Below are 19625 nucleotides of genomic sequence, written 5' to 3' on the forward strand. Positions count from 1 at the left end.
TAAAAAATTATCCATGCACATGTTTTGAAAAATAAAAAGCTTTAATTTAAAAAAAAAGTATATAAAAAAAGAAAGTATAGACTAATTAGTTTGAGTTAGATTTTTAGAAAAAATTTAAAATATCTTATTAAGATCACTAATGATGATACAAAAATGGAAACAGTGATCACAGAGCCAGCACAGCTTTACTTTTGTCTCAGTGTTACTGATCTGAGTGGTAAAAATAAAGGCATATAGACTTTTCACTTAGATTTTAACAAAGTGTTTGATATGTCTTATGCTAATCTTATAGAAAATATGGAGGCAGAATCAAAATGATGGAGTAAAGTGGGGCCAAGATGGTGCAATATAGGTAGGAACTCTCCTGAGGTCTGCCTCAAACTATTAATAATGACGTGCCAGAATACACAAAAAGATGAAGTGAAACAATTTTCCAGCACAGGACAATATATAAAGTTGGCAGGAAGAGTCCATTGCATTATGGTGACAATGGAACACAGGCCAGCACCTGGCACACCAGCACGGCCCCAGCCCCAGTGGACCAGGGGCAGATCTTGGGGAAACTGAATTGGTGATTTCCAGGCCTCTCATCCCACTGATTCTAAAGAACTTGGAGGGTTGTCAGGAAAGGTTTCTTGTGCCTTGGTGGGAGTAGAGCACAGTCCAGAGCAAGCTGTACCAGCACAGCCCCAGGCCTGACAAACCTGGAACCCCTGAAGTGGCAGTAGCAGCTTCTGGTCAGCCCATAGACAGACAGCAAGGGGGTTGAAGAACTGATTGGAAGATTGTAAGGGTCTCTTTACTAGTACTGAGGTAGGACTCTGTTGCTTTTCCCATAATCTGATCCAGGTCACAGTTCTAGAAGCACTCCCAGGGTGAGTTTACAGCCAAAGTGGACTAGGGACCGTTCTCACAGTTCCAGGACAGAGAAGAGTGTGGCTGCTCACAGATCAGAGTATAGGATAAGAGATTAATAAACATTCTTCTTTGTAGCTCATACCAACTTCGAAGAACTGAAAACTTACAGATCCTTAGAAAAATCTATGAAGACAGCTGTATAAAACTTGGGACAGTGCATCCTCCACCTTGGAAGCAGAGCCCTACTTTAATAAAGAATTAAAACTCAAGTAATAGATTGGGGAAATGAGCAAACAGCAAGAAAAAAATAATAATTTTGAACATAGAAAGATGCTTTAGTGACAAGGAAAATCAAAATATGCACTCAAAAGAAGACACCAAAATCAAAGTTCTTATATCCAAAGCCTCCAAGAAAAATATGAAGTGATCTCAGACCATGGAAGAATTAAAAACTGATTTGAAAATCAGGAGAGGCAAAAGAAAAATTGAGAAGAAAAATGAGAACGATACAAGAAAATCATGAATAACAAGGCAACAACTTGATAAAGGAGACACAAATAAAAATTAACACTTTAAAAAATAGCCTAGGCCACATGGTAAAGGAAGTACAAAAAGTCAATGAGGAGGAAAAAGACTTAAAAAAAGCAGAATTGGACAAGTAGAAAAGAAAATCCACTGAGGAAAATAACTCCATTAAAAGAATAATTGGGCAAAATAAAAAGAAGGTTCAAAAGCTCTCTGAAGAAAATTATTCTTAAAAATTAGAACTTTGCAAATAGTTAATGACTTTATAAGAATAAAGCAATACCAAAATAAATAGAAACAATGTGAAATATCTCACTGGAAAATAGATCCAGGAGACATAATTTAAAAACTATTGAGCTCAACTCCCTAGAAAGTTTTTGGAGCTCTGTCTGAGCCAGAAGGAGAAGATTCAATAAATCCCCAGGCTGACTTTATTGACAATTTAAAATTTTCAAAATAGAGTTTATAGTATAAATTATATATGTTTTTTCCCAGTGGAGGTTTGCAAGTGGAGGTTGAACAACTATTTGTTAGAGCAATTAAATAGCGGATTCTTGTTCAGGCATAAATTAGTCTGGATGGTCTTTGAGGCTATGTCCAACTCTGGAATATTGTGATTTATCACAAGTAAGAGTTGATGAGCTCTTAAAAACTAATATTATTGGGAAGAGGGAATGTAATCTTCATTACACCTAGTCATTAGTATCTAACTTTACATGATTATCTCTTTACAGAACCTTCAGTGGGTCTCCCAGAGTGAAGTGCATGCTTCCTTTAGCAAACTGTTCTCCTACAAACTGGGCCCCAAGACAAAGAGGAAGGAAGAGAGATCTATTACATATCATTTATTAAAGAGATTAAAGTGTTGGGATTAGGGGTCACCTTGATTCAGCCTCAGACAAGAAGGTTCCCCCTTTTCCTTCTATGTTTGTGCTCTCTTCTAGTTACCTCTTGGCCCAAGGAACCCTTCACAAAACACTTATGGGTTTTACCTCAATGTGTGTAGTTTACAATTCTGATTTCCCAAGGCTTTACACAAGAGTTTCACTGCACAATCTCCAACACAATTACGGCTCAGGCACAAGTCTTTCAGGCTCTCATTCTTCATGAGGTTTGAGGAGAAATACCAACAACAAGCAGGAGAGAGTTTGCAATATGTCAACCTATAGGATAAAACATGAGGAGAAGAGGAATTATTATTTAAATTATTCCCTCTGAATTCATTTCCTGGTTCTTATTGGGAAGCTTCAAATAGATATTCTTTTCATGATAATTCATTTTTAATTTTAGCTATAGGATTTTTAATTGTATGAAATCTTTTTAATCCTTGTAATCAAAACTGGACATTTTATCTTTTTATTCTTCATTATCCTTTAGTCATGCTTTTTTAATATATAAATCTCACAGGTAATTTCTTTGCTCCTCTAATTTGTTTATGATATATCTATTTAGGAAATAGATGTTCATCTAGATAAATGGTAGGATGGATTAAACTCAATTTCTAATTCCTTTCCTGTTTTCTTAGGAAGTTTTGTTGAAGAGTGAATACTAACCTAAGCATTAAGAATTTTTTCCCATTTTGAGTAAGAAGGGCATATTTGTGTCATTAAAAGAATTTAGAAGGGTCTCATCTGTATTTTTGCAAACTCTATACACAATTTTAAAATTAATGCTTCTTTGAAGTCTTCATAGAATTCACTTGTAACTTAATTTGTAATTCTTGATAGAATTTCATCTAATCTTGGCAATTTTCCTTTCTAAGTTTAATTATGGTTTGTTCATTTATTTTTCTGATACTGAATAATTTGAACAATACACTTCCTTTAATATGAATGTATTATATTTTTGTAAATGCATTTTAGTTACCAGTTTTGCTGCCAAAAAACTAAACACCACCATTTAAAAATTTCCACTATTTTACCTTCACTTGTGGGAAATTTTTTCCATACAATTTGTTTTTCCTCTGACACTTAAAAAAAAAATCAAGCAAATTCTTTATTTATTTTGTTAGTTTAAAAAAAAAAGCCCCAATGTGCCTTTTTTTTTTTTTTTTTTTTGTCAATTTAATGTTTTGTTTTCTTCAATTTTGTTAATATCTTTGATTTTCATGATTTCTGCCTTGATACTAAATGGAGATGGGTTGATTTATTTCTTTTCTAGGATTTTTTCTAATTTTAACACCAAGGTACTTGAATCCTCAATTTTGTCAATTTTGTTTGCTAACATTTTCTTTTGTTTCTTTAACTTTTTTATATTTGTCATTCAATCACAAATTTTTAATTTTTTTCTCCAAAGATCCTAGGATTATATTTAGTAAAAATATAATTTTATTACACTGTGGTCAGGAAAGGATGTGATAAGTTTATTTCTACTTTTTTGCATTTGTCTGTGAGGTTTCTATGCCTTTACTTATGGTGCCATGCATAGCTGAGATAGTCACAAGTTATTTTCTCTCCTCATCTAGTTATCATTGGAGTTCTATCATCTCTAATTTTCTAGAGCAATATTGAGGTCCTTAACTTCTATTTTGTTTATTTTTTTTGTTCCTCTCCTCAACAAACTTGTATTCTACTGGGGAGGGTGGTACACACAAATATTTAAACAAACAAATGGATCCATTATTATTTGAGGAAGAAAAAAGTGTTAATAATAATGGGGAATCAAGAAAATCTCTAAACAGGGGGCAACTAGGTAGCGCGGTAGATAGAATACCAGCCCTAAAATCAGGAGGACCTGAATTCAAATTTGGTCTCCCTGAATACTTCCTAACTGTGTGATCCTGAGCAAATCACTTAACTCCAACTGCTTCAGCAAAAAAAAAAAAAAAAAAAAAAAAAAAAAAAAAAGAAAAGTTCTTAATAAATGATGTATGATCTTAAATCTGAAGGCAGTTAGGAATCCTAAGATAAAGACCATGAGGAAGTGTAGTGTTCTGTTCCCTAAATCACAATCATTCTCTGGGAGAAGATCTCTTGGGGAGCTTCTGGAGGCAGCCTTAGTTTCAGTTCAGTTCCAATAATCACCAATGCAGCCAGGATTTAAAATCTGGATCCTTTTTTGTGTCCTTCAAAATCCTGAATCTTTTTCTGTACCCAGTTAGCTTTCTTAGAGGCCTATCTCTTTTCTTGATTCCCGAGAGCTCTTGTCCGAATGTCTCCAGCCAGAGCAAACGTGGAAATGGGAATGAATCAGACTCGGCCTCCAAGAGTGTGGGATTGTGGGTTTCTGCCTTGTGTATCTCCCAAAGTCAATCGTAGTTCTGAATCTCTTGGAAGTCCATGAGAAGGCTTTTCCTTTAGACTTGTGAATCTCCTGGATTTGCCTATCTCCCCACTGAATCCTGGTTCTCCATCTTCCCCCAGTGGGCTTGTCCTTTTATATACTCTCTAAAGGTGTAGTCTAATGTGTGAACCAATGGTCGAACTCCTTTAAAAGTGTGAACCAAGTACATTACCTTGTCTCAAGTTCTGACCCATAACATCTCCTTGTAGGATCAGATCAATCATACTGAGCCATGCTCAATTAGATAATTATTGTCTCTATCAATTCCAGTGACTTAGCACCATGTAAGAATCTAACAAGGAAGGAGTTCATTCCAAGAATTTTGTTAGGGAATAGCTATAAGGAGAAAGAGACAGAAAAAGATGGAATTCTGATTATGGGAAAGAGTATGTAGGGCAATTTGGCTGGAATGCAGAGAATGAAGGGGAGAGATATTAGACCTTCTCCAATCCAAGTCTGTATCTTCTTTTCAAATTAAAGTTCCAGAGAATTGCGTAGAGATGTTAAGTGACTTGTTTAGGATTGTATAATCAGTGTGGATCAGAGACAAAAATCTGAATCCAGGTACTATCTACCAGCCATGGTTGCTTCTCACAAGTTGAAGGGAGTAATGTGAAATAAGGCTGGAATGATAGGGTAAAGCCAGATTATAAAGGAGTTTAAATACAAAGTTAAGGAATTTGTATGTTATTGAAGAAATCTCTTTTTGAATAGGGACTCACAGAAAGTTTCTGAGCTGAGAAGTAACATATTAATGCTTCTGCTTAAGAAAATTTATTTTACATTTTGAGTAGCGGATGATGATAATGACTTCTAGGTTGGATCCCATCAATGTAAATCTAAAATGAGCTTGAAGAGGTCTCTGAAGTTAAGAAGTTTGAATAACTATATATGTTCCAGTTAGAGGGACTGTCAATATTTCTCATAGGTGACCAAGAAGAATGCCAAAGGATTTCACTTTTTTTTACTGACTTGCTTTTCTAGTTATATATGTATATTAACTTTTAGAATGCACATTTCTTTATGAATCATGTTGAGAGAGAAAAATCAGAACAAAAGGGAAAAAGCCACAGGAGAGAAAAAAACAGAAAAAGGAAGTGAACATAAGAATATGTTGATTCACATTCAGTCTCCTAATCTGGCTTTACTCTATCTCTTTCTGGATGCAGATGTGTTTTCTATTCAAGTTTGTTAGGATTGTCTTTGATCTCTGAATCATTGAGAAGAACTAAGTCTTTCATAGTTGATAATTGCACAATCTTGCTATTATTGTATAATAATAGTTCTGTTTGTTTCACTCAGCATCAGTTCATGAAAATCTTTCTACTCTTTTCTAAAATCAGCTTGTTCATCATTTTTTATCAAATAATATTCCATTACCTTTCTAATAGAGAATTTTTGATCAAAGAAAAACTAGAGAACATTATGAAAGGCAAAATGGACAACTTTGATTAAATTATGACATTTTGCACAAAAAGAGGTGCTACAAACATTTTTGCACATGTAGATCCATTTTCCCTTCTTTATGATTTCTCTAATAACATTTGTAATTCAAGCATTCATAACATTTATTTGGATTATTGAAATAGCCTCCTAATTGGTCTCCTTGCTTGTGGCTTAAAAAAAAATATATATTTTTGCTGAGGCAATTGGAGTTAAGTGACTTGCCCAGGGTCCCACAGCTAGGAAGTATTAAGTGTCTGAATCACATTTGAACTCAGGTCCTCCTGACATCAGGGCTGGTACTCTATCCACTGCGCCACCTAACTATCCCGGCCTTTTGATTTTTAACAAACACAATATCAACCATAACAACAACAACAAAAAATCCAGTGGCTCTAATTTTTCAAAGATGACAATTTTTTTTTGGTTTGGGGAAATCAGTTTTTCAAAATCTAGTTTCTCCTTATCTTTCCAGCATCATTTTTGATGACTACTTTTTATAAACTATTCTTGTCAAATGAGCCTGCTAGCTATTTCCTTTTTAAGACACTCAATTTCCTTCTTCTATGCTACCACAGAACTGATCTCCCTGGGTCAGTAATGAACTTTCTCCTCTCTTATACCCAGGCAGCAGATTTGTTATCTCAAATCTAGACCTTTTGCCTTGGACCTTGTCACTTTAGAGATTTCCCAGTGAGTCACCATCACCATCCCAAGCCTTTTCAGGAAGCCTTGCATCAGCACAGGGCATCTGCTTTTGGCTTCTTTGTTCAGGAGACTTCTCAGATCTGCATCAACCAAGGAGGGTAATTCCCTCCTTTCTTGCCTTTGTCCAAGAACCTTCTCAGTCCAATGAACCCCAGAACTAGAACATTTTGATCTCTCTTCACTTCAGGACATTCTGCGATGCTCCAGGGATCATTCCTAGCCTTATCCATGTCCTACCTCTTATTTCAGCTCCCTCAGGAGACCTGATTTTTCTGGGAAGTGCGATCCTAGAACTCACAGAACACAATAGGAGTGTTCAACATTAGGCTGAACCTCATGGGAGAATTCTGAATAGCCATTGATACTCTGCCAGGACTTATTTGTCAATTGTTTGTATACTCCCCTTTGATCATACTCTCGTCATTCTGAACCCCTAGTTGTCCTTGTACAAATCTGATCCCCTACTGCCCAACCTCTTACACCTATCTCTTCAACTATACCCTGAAAATGTTGATTCGAGATCTATATCCCATCTACTCTGCTTTCTGGGATTAATGATCCAAAATTATGAAGCCTGCTTTCATTTTAAACCTTTTCCTCTCTTAATGATCCATATTTACAAGTCTGTTTTGATCTCAAACTTTTTCCTTTCTTTCTGCCTCTATCTTTTGACTCATATTGAGCTCTGCCTCCTTCTAATAATTTGTTGGCCATCTTTTCCAATACTGGTTTCACTAGCATTTCTATCCAACCAATTCATGGATCATGAAAAGCGATTCAGAATATTTCTGTTTGAACATTGTCAACATTGTCACACCCAGATTTTCCTTCCATCAGGATCACTAAGTAGCCTCCCTTCTTTTAAGGAAGAGGTTATTCAGTGCAATTTAATTATAATTGTAATGAAAAGTAAGTTCAATTTATTACCCACTCAAGATTTTGGTAACTATTATTAACACCCAGTATCAACTTTCCTCTTCTCCTTAATGGGTTACTTGCCTCACTCATAATCTTATTGTCCACCACAATTCAGTCTCATATTAGAGGACTTCAACAGAAATGCTGATACCTTCTTAAATATCCAAATATTTCTATTCTTCAGTCTAGTCGTTTTCCATGTCCTACTTTCTCACTCCATCTCAGCTACACAGAAATGCAATCATATCCTTGATCTTTTACTCAAAAGTGTTGTTCCACTCTCATGCTGGTGTACTCTGAAATCCCTTTATCTGCTCATAATTGTTGATCATTCCATCATTTCCTCTGCTTTACATTCCTAACCCAGTTCTTAATTTTTTCTACTTTTCTAATGTTATACATTACTTCCTTTCTCATATTCTATGATCCAACAATGGCCTTTCTATTTTTGTTTATACTCTGTAAGTTATTTCCGGATTGCCTTTTCATTGGTTCTTTTTCTGCTTCTTCCTAACCTCCATCTTCTTGCTTCCTTCAAGATTCAGGTCAAATTTCACCTAAAATTAATCTTTTCCCATCACTAACACTCTACTCCCTGCAACTTCTATCAACCGATATTATCCCTCTAAATTTAACTGCTACATATACTGTTTCTTTTATGCACATTTTTTTTTTTGTTTACTACTCTCCCATTAAAATATAAATTTCTTGATGGCAGGGACCATCTTTTTGCCTTTTTTGGTATCTACAGTGATTAAAAATGTTGGTTAATTGGTTGTCTTTTAGAATTACCTGCTTCTTTCAAAGCAGAATTCAGAATTCAGTAAGATCTAAAGGAAAGTCTAATGAGAGGCTATTCCTGATCATCTCAATGATTAATGTTATCTTCTGGTTAAAATTACTTTATATATGCTTTGTATGTCCTTAGATGTATGCATGCTCTATATCCTTCTTACAATATAATATTTTTAAAGGTTGGCACTGTTTTATTTTTGACTTTGTATCCCCAGCACAAAGCACAGGGTCTTTTATAAGGCAGGCATTTAACAAGTATTTCTCAAAGTGAAGTGTCAACTGTGTGATTCAAGTCTGCTGTAGGTTATCATCTGCAAGAAAAAAAAAATTCTCATCAAGGATGCTCTCAATACACATAGAATTGATTCTCTAAAGGCTAAAATAGAAATGTGCATCCCTCCTTCATGATATCTCTCATGTCCCCTTTTAACAGAAGATAAGAATCAGTTTCCTCATTGCCCTCATGCTGTCTTGTTTCTAGCCTACCTCTCCTCTGGATAGTGGTCTCCCTCATCTTCACATTTTATTTTCTTTGGTACCTCTTGATCTTCTTCTGAAGCAAAAAGCAAGGGTTATGATGTTAGACTCCAAATGTGGGGGACCCACTGTCAGTGAGGAAGAAAGAATTTTATTTTGGAAAAATAATAGCAGAAAAATAATCTAAATACAAAAAAGTCTCTCAAATGCACAAATGAATTTGTGATTTCATGGATTTTGGAGGTCCCTCTTATAATGTAGATCACAACCCATTCATGCTATGGCTTTTGTCTATGTTCTCCCATACACTGGCCACTGGGCACCTACCCAGCATGTCAGAAGCCTTCCTCACGTTCTGTACTAGGGCACTCAAGTTTTCATTTCCTCCAATTGACCATATATACAATCATATCATAAAGCTCCTTGGTGACATAACCTTTACTCCTATTCTTCAAAGTTTCATGTTGTTATATGTTGTCAAAGGCTCATAACCATCATGTGTTTCTCCACTATCATTTGTATAATATTCATTTTAAATTTTTTGGAAGTTGTATTTTATTGTTCACTCTTCTACAATAATACCTATACAGCGTTGGTATGGAAAAGATGGGTCTCTGTGTCCATAGGAATTTCTGAGTCAGAAAAGCATTGAAGTTTCCTGAAGGCAATCCAGCCCATCACCTTCTTTTCAATCAGGAGTCTGATTCATTGTCTACTAGTAATGTTTATCTATTTATACACACTAATGAATAAGTTCTATAGATCTTCCATTCAAATGAAAGTCATAACCTTGTTGACAGTTTTTTCATCCATTTTATTTCTATTATGGGATGGTTAAATTGAAGGTGAATGGTTTTAGATTCCCTGTGATGTTCTATTGCATGATGCGACCAAGACAATTGCTATGCACAAATGGGAAGATCTAGTCTAATCATTCATATAAAATGCTTCTCTTCTTTGAAAATATGAAGAATTATGGGTATGGAAGAATACATAAGGTATCAGACTTGGTTGACATGTTTAGTTATGCTGAATTTTTTTTTTTTCTCTTTTAAATTCTGCGCTGTAACGGAATAACTCTCTGGGAAAGAGAGAAAGGGGAAAATATACTAAGAAATGTAGGTGATATAAAAACAAACAAAAAACTAAAATGGAAATAAACTTTCTCTTTGGCTTTCTATCCCCTTCACTCTAATTTCTTTTCTTGGCATGTATTTTCTCAAACACATACAAGGGAAAGAGTAACAATGAAATCAAAACTCAATTAAATATTTCTAAGAAGACAACAGCAGGAAAAGATTAGGGATTAATGTAAGTTTCTGTTGCTAGCTAATAACACCTAAGATATTTTCTAATAGACCAATTATTCCTAATTATCTCTTCTCTCTAAGCTTCTCTCAGTACTGCATAGCTTCCTCCTTTTAGAATGTATTGCTATAAAACACTAAACAGAGTTATTAAGTACCAGGCAGAGCATTAGATACTGGGGATAATACAATACAAGTGGAATAGTCTCTGTCTTCAAGGAGTTTTCATCCTATCGGGGGAGATATTATATAAATAGAGACAAAAGAGAACAAGGGAATTTTTGTGAGAGGGCACTAATAGCTGAGCAGATCAGGAAAGACTTCATGGTGAGAAAAAAAGGACACCAGGACTTCAAAGGGAGATCATTCCAGGCAGACTGGCCAGCTAATGCAAAGGTATAAACACAGAAGATGGACTGCAGGATGTGAGCAACAATAAGGCTACTCTGGCTGAACTACAGACTGTGCAAAGAAAGTAAGTTTGGAGAGGTAGGTGGAGGACACTGTTGTAAAGAGTTTTAAATATCAAACAGAAGATTCCATATTTGGTCATGGAGGCAAAATGGAGCAATTGGAGCTTAGTGTATAAGGGAATGGCATGGTCAGATGGGTGCTTGAGGAAATCACTTAGGCAAGTGTGGGGAGTATGAGTTAGATAGGGGAAAAAACGAGGTATGGAAACCAGTTAGGAGGCTATTGTAATGGGGAAGGTGAATGATGATGAGGATCTGATCTAGAAGGGTTGTTGTATGCACAGAGATAACAGAAAATGTTTGGCGGTTTTTTGGAAGAAGAAATAATAAAATTTGGCAATTGACTATATATGATGTGAGAAAGTGAGGAATCAAGGAGAGCCCTGACACTGCAAAAACAGGGACGTTAGGAAAGGATATGAGTTTTATTGAAAACCAATTCTGTTCAAATTTGACATGCTTATAGGATATCAGTAGTCTGGCATGATAATATAGATTTGGGATCCATGCACAAAGATGTGATAATAGCTGTTGGAGAGAAAGGCAGCATTGCCTTATCAAACCAGTCTTTACCTTCTACTTTACTCTTTAGTGAAAGGGAGAGGAGTGCAAGACTATGAACCCTGAACATTGAACAGGCAGACAGTTTCCATTCTCCTTTCCCTAGTTTGTGTGCTCTCTCTTCCTAATGCAGCCCTGTTGTGGAGGGGAACATTTACAAAGAGAACTTATAGAAACTTACCTGAGTTTCTCTAACTTGCAGTTTTGGTTCTCCAAAGTCTTACACAGAGATTTTATTTCTGTTTCCTCAAATGAATTTCGACTCAGGTCTAGGTTTCTCAGGCTCATGTTGCTACTAAGAGCAGAGAAGAGATTCTGGTAACCTGTAGTGGTAAGATCACAAGACCGCAAACTGTAGGAGAAAATTTAATCAGAGGGAAAGTGGTCAATTCAATTTCCTGTGATTAATTCACTTTTTGTCTTTCTCTGGGCAAAGCTTTAAAAACACATACATGATCTCCATACAATGGAATGAATTTAGTTTCTTTAAAAATGGACAGTCCTTTGCAGAGAATAGCATTTTTAGTCCTCAAATTATAATATAAGGCAAGAATCATCAAAATTATTTAGTACTAGTTAAAAAAATAGAAAAGCATATTGATAGATCAGATCAAATAAGAAAGAATCAGAAACAACTAAATTCAGTAATTAATCTTCAAAAGATATGAGCACCTAAATTATTCATGGAAGAACAAACTATATGAAAAAAAATTGCTGGAAAAATTGGAAAGCATTTTTGCAGAAATTAGTTTTAGACCAGCATTTATAACAGATACCATTATTAGGTCAAAATGTATATGTGGCCTGAGGGAGGGAAAGGGGGGAGAGCAAGAAGGGGAGAAAGAAAAACAGATTAGGAACCTTATACAGCTATGGATAGAGAAGAAAGAAAGTAAGAAAAACAAAAGAAAAAAAATAGCTTCTATCCATTACATGAAATTGAAAATTTTTTGCAGAACAGAAGTGATAAATGATAAAATATGGATATATTGGGAAAATGTTTTGTTTTGGCAGAAAAATCTCTGATATGGGATTAATAACATATATATATATATATATATATATACACATATATGTAAATGCATAGTGTATACATATAATAAATGTGATATATGGTATGATATGTAACTATATTTGTGTATATATATTTATATAAGGGGATATACTGGGAAAATGTTCTGTTTTGTTTTGGCAGTAAATCTCTGATATGGGATCAATATCCAAGATACACTCACAGACACATGTATACATATATGTATATATCCATATATAAATATATGGAACTAAGAGAATTATACAATTGAAGTCATTGCTTAATATGGTCAAAGGAGATGAACAAATAGATCTCAAAGAGAAATTACAAACCTCTAATAATCATAAAAGACTGCTACAGATTGCTACTACTACAGGAAACGCAGAGTAAAACAATTGTGAAGTAAATAAGCAAAAATGACAAAAGATAGGAAAAGCAAATGTTGGAGAATTGTGGAAAAAGACTCCCTAATTGTGAGGGAATTGTTATGAGTGTTATGGAAAACCAATTTGGAATCACACTATGAAATGACTAAAATATTCATACCTTTTGCTCCAGAGGTCCACTGCTAGTCACATATAGCAAGAACATCAAAGACAGAATTTTTTTTAAATTCAAAGAAGGGAAGATAAGGAAGTTCAGAGGGAAACATATAAGAAAAACAGTTTGAAAGTAACATGTTGCATTTATTACAAACTTCTAAGGAAAAAGGCAAATTGCATATTTAAAAAATTTAAACTTTTATACATAATCTTTTATCTGTTTTAATTGGTACATGGAAATATTCTCTGGGCTTTTTTTTGGTGTTCATTAAAGTTAGAATAAAAAATCTAAAACTAATAAATATGACACAATTCTGAATGGGGAATGGAATTATAGGAATATGTTGGGAAACGTATGTAATATAAAGGCAAAAACAAAAGACAAAATAAACTAGAAATGAAATACAAAATACATTTTTCCAAAACTACGTCTCATTCCCCTCCACTCTGATTCAATTTCCTGGATTATATTTTGTAAATATGTAATATTTAGGGGAAAAATTAACAATTGTGATTGTTTTTTAGCTAATAAAACTTAAGATTTTTTTGCATTTGGCTAGGGTAACACTATGTGTATCTACAGTCACAACTCACAAGAACAGATGTGTGTAGAAAGTGTTTGAAGTTTAGAGAATAGGACAAGAAGTGAAAAATAATTGGAAGTCAAATTATATCCAAGACTTTCTCACAAAACTGATGACATCTCTCACTTGCATTAGAGCTTTGGAAGGAACTTCCAAGGTACAGATTGCCCTATAACACAACACAAATCATAACACTACATTTAATGTAAAACAAAGAGATAAGTAAAACTCCCTCAAACATAGAAAAGACTACTGAAAGTTAAACTATGACTTAAATCCAAGGAACTGAGCAGTCCCTATTCAAAAGAGGCACAACTACCATGCAGTGTGCCCTAGAAATAGCTGTATGAATGATCTGTGTAAGCTAACCATAAAGTGACAGAGAACTAAGGATCTTAGTTCTAGGAAAAGGAAATAGTAGGAGTTAAACTTCCAGTGATTTAGAGCAAAGCTTTTGAAACTGTGGGTCAAAATCACATATGGGTTGTGTAACCAAATGGGGGGATGTCATGAAATATAGCCTGCCAAAATTTCTTTTTAATGTTTTACTATTTTTATTTTCCACAGTTACATGTAAAACAATTTTTAATATTTATTTTAAAATTTTGAGTACCAGATTCTCCCCCTTCTTCCTCAATATTTTCCCTAAAAGTCATGTTGCAAAAGAAAACATAGATTCCTTCCCTAAAAAAAAACCCTCAAGAAAAAAAAGAAAGTACAAAAAAGGATGTTTCAGTGTTTATTCAGAATAGTCATTTCTTTCTCTGGGAATGGAGAGCAATTTTCTTAAGTTTTTAGAGTCATCTTGGATCATTATGTTGTTGAGAACGCAAAATCATTCACAGCTGAACATCCCACAATTTTGCTAGTACTATGTAGAAATAATTTTGTTTTACTTGAGCTCATGGAGGACTTTCTACGATTTTCTGAAAGCATCCATTTCATCATTTCTTACAAAACAATAATATTCCTTCATAATCACATACTACAGTTTAGGCAACCATTCCCCAGTTGATGGCCATCCTCTCAATTTCCAATTTTTTGTTCTGAGAAAATATCTGATATAAATAAAAAATTTAATTCTTTATATAAAAATAAACAACCGCATCCATTTCATGAGTATGAGATTTGCTTTCATCTTCAATAAATACTAAAATGATATATACCAATAATTGGTATATACATATGTATATATACATATACACACATATATGTATATATTTTATATACATATATTAAAACATAAAACATTTATTTATATGTTTTAAAATAAATTTCTTTATGATTTATTATCAGCAAATCTTTGATTTGTATATCTATTTTATATACCTATATACCAAGTTCACGTAAAAATTTCTTGGGATGAAAAGGGATTGGGAGTGGGAAAAGTTTAAGAAGGCCTGATCTAAAGAGTATTCTTATGAGAGCCAGGTGATAGCTACATAACAAAAAGATGTAATCTGGCTATGTTCATAGTAGAGGGAGTGAAGTGCTTGGAGAATGAATACCTTGTTACTCCCCAGCTTAAAAGGAAAATGTGAACTGTTCCTTGGAAGAGGGAATAAAGAGTTTCAAATGAAAAGCAAAGAAGATAAAGAATCTGAAGAGGAAGTCACAAATCCTGATCTCTGATATGAGGTTGAAAGATGAAAAGTGAAAAAATCTGATATAAAGAATGAACTTTTGTTTTCCAGCAATCTATGTTGTAGGAGTATTATTTTTGCAAATATATGGAGAGGGAAAAGACTTAAGAGTAGACCAATGAGATGTAGTCATGAGGGCACAAAAAGTAGAATCAACAAGGTCCAAAGAAAAGAATTTTGAGATTGGAAAGCATCAAACAATAGGATATAGAACTGAAAACCAAGAAAATCCAAAGGCGGCCAGGAGCATCTGCCCTTAATGAGCTTATTGCATTAGGCTCGAATAAACCAACATATTGAGTTATTTGTAGATAATATGATGAAACAAATAATATTAGGTAGAACTAAATAAAACTTTTATTTGTAAAAAAAAAAAAAAAAAAAAAAAAAAAGATAATTGCAACTAAGATGAGAAAAGAAAATTACCACCTGGAGAAAAGCTATTCATGCCAACTCTAATAAATGTGTGATAGTCCATCCTTATCAACACAATGTCTAAGATCATAAATTATAGAACTGCATTGGCAGGGGGAGTTTCACTAAGAACTCACTATGCCAGTGGAATCAGAAGTGCAGTTTAAAAGAATATCTCAAGGAATTTACTAGAAAACTGCAAGCCTCCCTCTAAGAGATAAGTTAAATATGAACGAGCTGTTTTCAGAAGAAAAGCAAATAAGCAACAATGATATTAAAAATTGATCCAATTCACTAATAAGAGAAATGCAAACTGAAACAAGTCTGAACTTCAACTTCCATCTAAAAAATGAGAAGTTATTAAAAAATGTAAATGGTCAATGTCATGTGGAAAACCAGGAATACAAACATACTGCCAGTATATCTATGAATTAGTGTAATTATTCTAGGAAAAAGTTAAATTTTGCTCTCCCTCAATCAATAAACTCTTTATATTTGACCATTACTCATTACTGAACACATACAGCAAAGATATCAATGACAGAAGAAAGATCATATAAAACAACAAAACATAGTGAAGAAAAATAGGATGGAGGGAAATACACAACAAATAAATTATAACTTAGCATGTGAGCAGGATAAATTTATTAATAAAATGGAATTAGATAGCAAAATGCATTAAAAGTCTTGCTTTTAGGAAACACACACACAAGGAAGAGATATAACAGATAAAATAAAGAGCTGGAGCAGGATGTATTATGTTAAAAAAAAAAAAAAAAAAAAGCCAGGCTAGTAATCATGATCTCAGACAAAGTTAAGGCTAAAATAGATTTAATTAAAAGAGAAAAATAGGCAATCTATACTATGTGTTAAAAATATTTGATACTGTTTTAGACCAATTAAAATAACTAGAGACTACCCCTTGCTCTACTAATATTATCTTTTATGTCTAAATCATGAACCCATTTCAACCTTATTGTGATATGTTAGATGTTGGTCAATGATTAGTTTCTGCCAAAATATTTTTTAGTGTTCCCAGAAATTTTTTGTCAAATATTGAGTTCTTATCCTAGAAAATGGAGTCGTTGGATTTGTTAAACACTAGATTGCTATAGTCATTGACTGTTCTGTCTTTTGTACCTAACTTTTCCACTGATCCACGACTCTATTTCTTACCAAGTCCCAAATATATTTATAATATATTTTTTAGATCTGGTATGACTGGGCCACTTTTCTTTGCATATTTTTCATTAATTCCCTTGATTTTCTTGACCTTATGTTCTTCCACTTTTAAATGGGATTTGTATTTCTATTTCTTGCTGCTAGACTTTGTTGGTAACATATAGAAATGCTGATTATTTATGTGAGTGAATTTTATATTTTGCAACTTTGCTAAAGTTAAATGTTTCTACTATTTTTTTAGTTCATTCTCCATGGATTCTCTACCATCTTATCATCTGCAAAGAGTGATAATTTTGTTTTATCATTATCTACTTTAATTTCTTCAATTTCCTTTTTTATTGTTAAAGATAACATTTCTAGTACAATGTTGAATAATAGTGGTACTATAAACAACCTTGTTTTATCCCCATTATATATTATGCATGTTAATGGTTTTATGTAATTGCTACTTATCATTTTAAGGAAAACTCCATTTATTTCTGTTTTCTATTGTTTTTATTTGGAATAGGTATTGTATTTTGTCCGACGCTTTTTCTGAATCTACTGAGATAATCATATGATTTCTGCTAGTTTGGTTATTGATATTGTTAATTATGCTGATAGTTTCCCTGATATTAAACCAGCCCTGTGTTCCCAGTATAAATCCCACTTGGTTGTAATGTGTTATCCTGGTGATAATCTATACTAATATGTTATTTAACATTTGTGCATCAATATTCATTAGGTAAATTGGAATATCATTTTCTTTTTCTGTTTTTGGCCCTTCATGGTTTAGATATTAGCATCATGTCTGTCATAAACAGAATTTACCTATTTTACCTAATTTTCTAAATAGTTTATATAGTATTGGATTTAATTGTTCTTTTAATGTTTGATAGAATTCACATGTAAATCCATCTGGTCCTGGAGATTTTTTTCTTAGGGAGTTCAGTGATGGCTTATTCAATTTCTTCTTCTAAAATGGGGTTATTTAAGTATTTTATTTCATCTTTTGTTTAATCTAGGTAACTATTTTTGTAAATAATTTTTCCATTTCATTGGGACTGTCAATTTTACTGGTACACAATTAGACAAAAATAGCTACTAATTATTGTTTTTAATTTCCTCTTGATTAATAAGAGGATAAGTTTTTCCCTTTTTTACTTTTGATCCTGGTAATTTGGTTTTCTTGTTCTTCTTTTCTTGTTTCTTGTTCTTCTTGTTCTTGTTTCTTGTTCTTCTTGTTCTTGTTTCTTCTTCTTTCTTTCTTTTTTTTTTAAACAAAAAAATTTCCAAAGGTTTATCCTTTGGAAATTTAGAGGCTTAACCTAGCATTGATTCTGAGGAATGCTAGAGAGAGCTCAGGTTGTCCTTTCTCTCTACCAAAACAACAGGGGTAGGGTGTGAGAGAGAAAAAAAGTTTATTACTTGACAATGTTGGAACTAAGGTATGCTTCAACTGGTTCTTTCAGAGATAATTTGAAAAAACTCTCATTAGACTATTTTCTGACCAATATCTCAGAAGAAACAATCCCTACAGCAATGAAAATGTGTGAGACCTTGATTCTTAAACCTACCTTATTATGAAAGGAGCTTTCCATTTCTCCTTAGCAACTTGTGTTTCTCCTAACCTCCAAACTTTTCCTCTTGATCACCAAACCTTAGATACACTAAAGAAAACTCAAAGGGGCTCACCTGAGTGCCAGTAGTTTACAATCCTGTTTTGTCAAGACATTACATAGAAGCTTCACTTCATCCTCCTTAAGGCAAATAAAACTCAATTCCAAGATTCTCAAGCTTTTATTGTTAACAAAAGCAGAGAAAAAATCCAAAATGTTAACACCAAGTCCTTGACAATGAGATATTCTGAAGGAAACAGAAAACCAGATCAATTATATTAATTCATGGGGCTAGATCAAGGAAAGGTCAGAAAAATTACAATGGGATATCAGAGGAAAAGGGACACTCTCCTTAATAAACTGGCCCCAAAACCTGGTGAAGAGAAGAGTTTATTGAGCAAAAAGTCCCTAGAGGAATTTAAGTGAGTAAAGGCCTACTCTCTGACAGGCAGCTTGCAGCCATCCCCCCCTAAATCAGTATGGTTATTCCTGCTTACTTTAACATTATGGCCCTAATGCTTGGGAGGATCGTCCTGAGAGGACTTTTATGGGCACTCACTTTAGTGACTGTAGCTGACAGTTCTTTTTTCCCAAGGTCTCACATGGGAGCTTCATGCCATCATCCTCAAAGAAAATACGTTTGAAGTGTAAGCTTTTCAAGCTGAGAGCAGAGAAGAGATACTGACAACATGAATAAGCTACCTTGAAGTGTTCCAACCTGTAGGAGACATAAACCATGGTTAAATATATTTCTTTTTTCTTTTCTTTCTGGAAAGGAGGTCAGAGACATCATTACTTTAGAGCTACTCTCTTCTGATATTCCCCTTTTCATTTTAAATAGTTCAATTTTCTTAAAAACAGCTCCTTCCTAACTCAGGGAAATGAGTGTGAACCATTACATAGAATTCCCAGTCCCTCTATTTTGTCTGCCTGCATTTTTGATTTCCTTCACAGGCTAATTGTACACTATTTCAAATATACATATATTGCATTTAACATATACCTGCCATCTTGGGGAGGGGGTAGGGGAAAGAGGGGAAAAATTGGAACAAAAGGTTTTGCAACTCTCAATATTGAAAAATTACCCATACATATATCTGGTAAATAAAAAGCTATACAATTTTTTTAAAAAATGGAAGAGGTTAAAAAAAAAAAGGAATGTCTAGATATTTCTTTGGTTACTTGAAAATAATTGTATTTATTCTATTCTGATTAAGTTTCTAAGTTTCTAAGGTAATTGTGGTAGCTTTTTATTTTGTTTCTTGGTTCTGATAATTTTCTT

General features: G+C 33.7%; 1 protein-coding gene and 1 long non-coding RNA gene across 7 annotated transcripts in view; one reads left to right on the plus strand and one right to left on the minus strand.

Annotated features, from left to right (window-relative positions):
- The window catches only part of LOC141563629 (uncharacterized), a 45585-nt gene that overhangs the window by 18288 nt on the left and 7672 nt on the right, over window positions 1-19625 (plus strand). The window lies entirely within an intron of this gene.
- LOC141563624 (NACHT, LRR and PYD domains-containing protein 12-like) overlaps window positions 1-19625 on the minus strand; it is a 59179-nt gene that overhangs the window by 15598 nt on the left and 23956 nt on the right. The window contains exons 5-9 of one of the 5 annotated variants that reach the window (XM_074304987.1): window positions 18903-19061; window positions 18420-18590; window positions 11529-11699; window positions 9016-9082; window positions 2421-2546 (exon numbers count right to left, since the gene is read on the minus strand). In XM_074304987.1, the coding sequence (XP_074161088.1) occupies window positions 9046-9082; window positions 11529-11699; window positions 18420-18590; window positions 18903-19061 (538 nt within the window). In that variant the 3' untranslated portion in view covers window positions 2421-2546; window positions 9016-9045. Of the gene's footprint in view, window positions 1-2375; window positions 2547-9015; window positions 9135-11528; window positions 11700-18419; window positions 18591-18902; window positions 19062-19625 lie in introns of those variants that run through there. The other 4 variants (XM_074304985.1, XR_012488468.1, XR_012488469.1 and 1 more) reach the window with 4 other exon arrangements.

Source organism: Sminthopsis crassicaudata, chromosome 3 (genome assembly GCF_048593235.1).
Source record: "Sminthopsis crassicaudata isolate SCR6 chromosome 3, ASM4859323v1, whole genome shotgun sequence".
Classification (NCBI taxonomy): domain Eukaryota; kingdom Metazoa; phylum Chordata; class Mammalia; order Dasyuromorphia; family Dasyuridae; genus Sminthopsis; species Sminthopsis crassicaudata.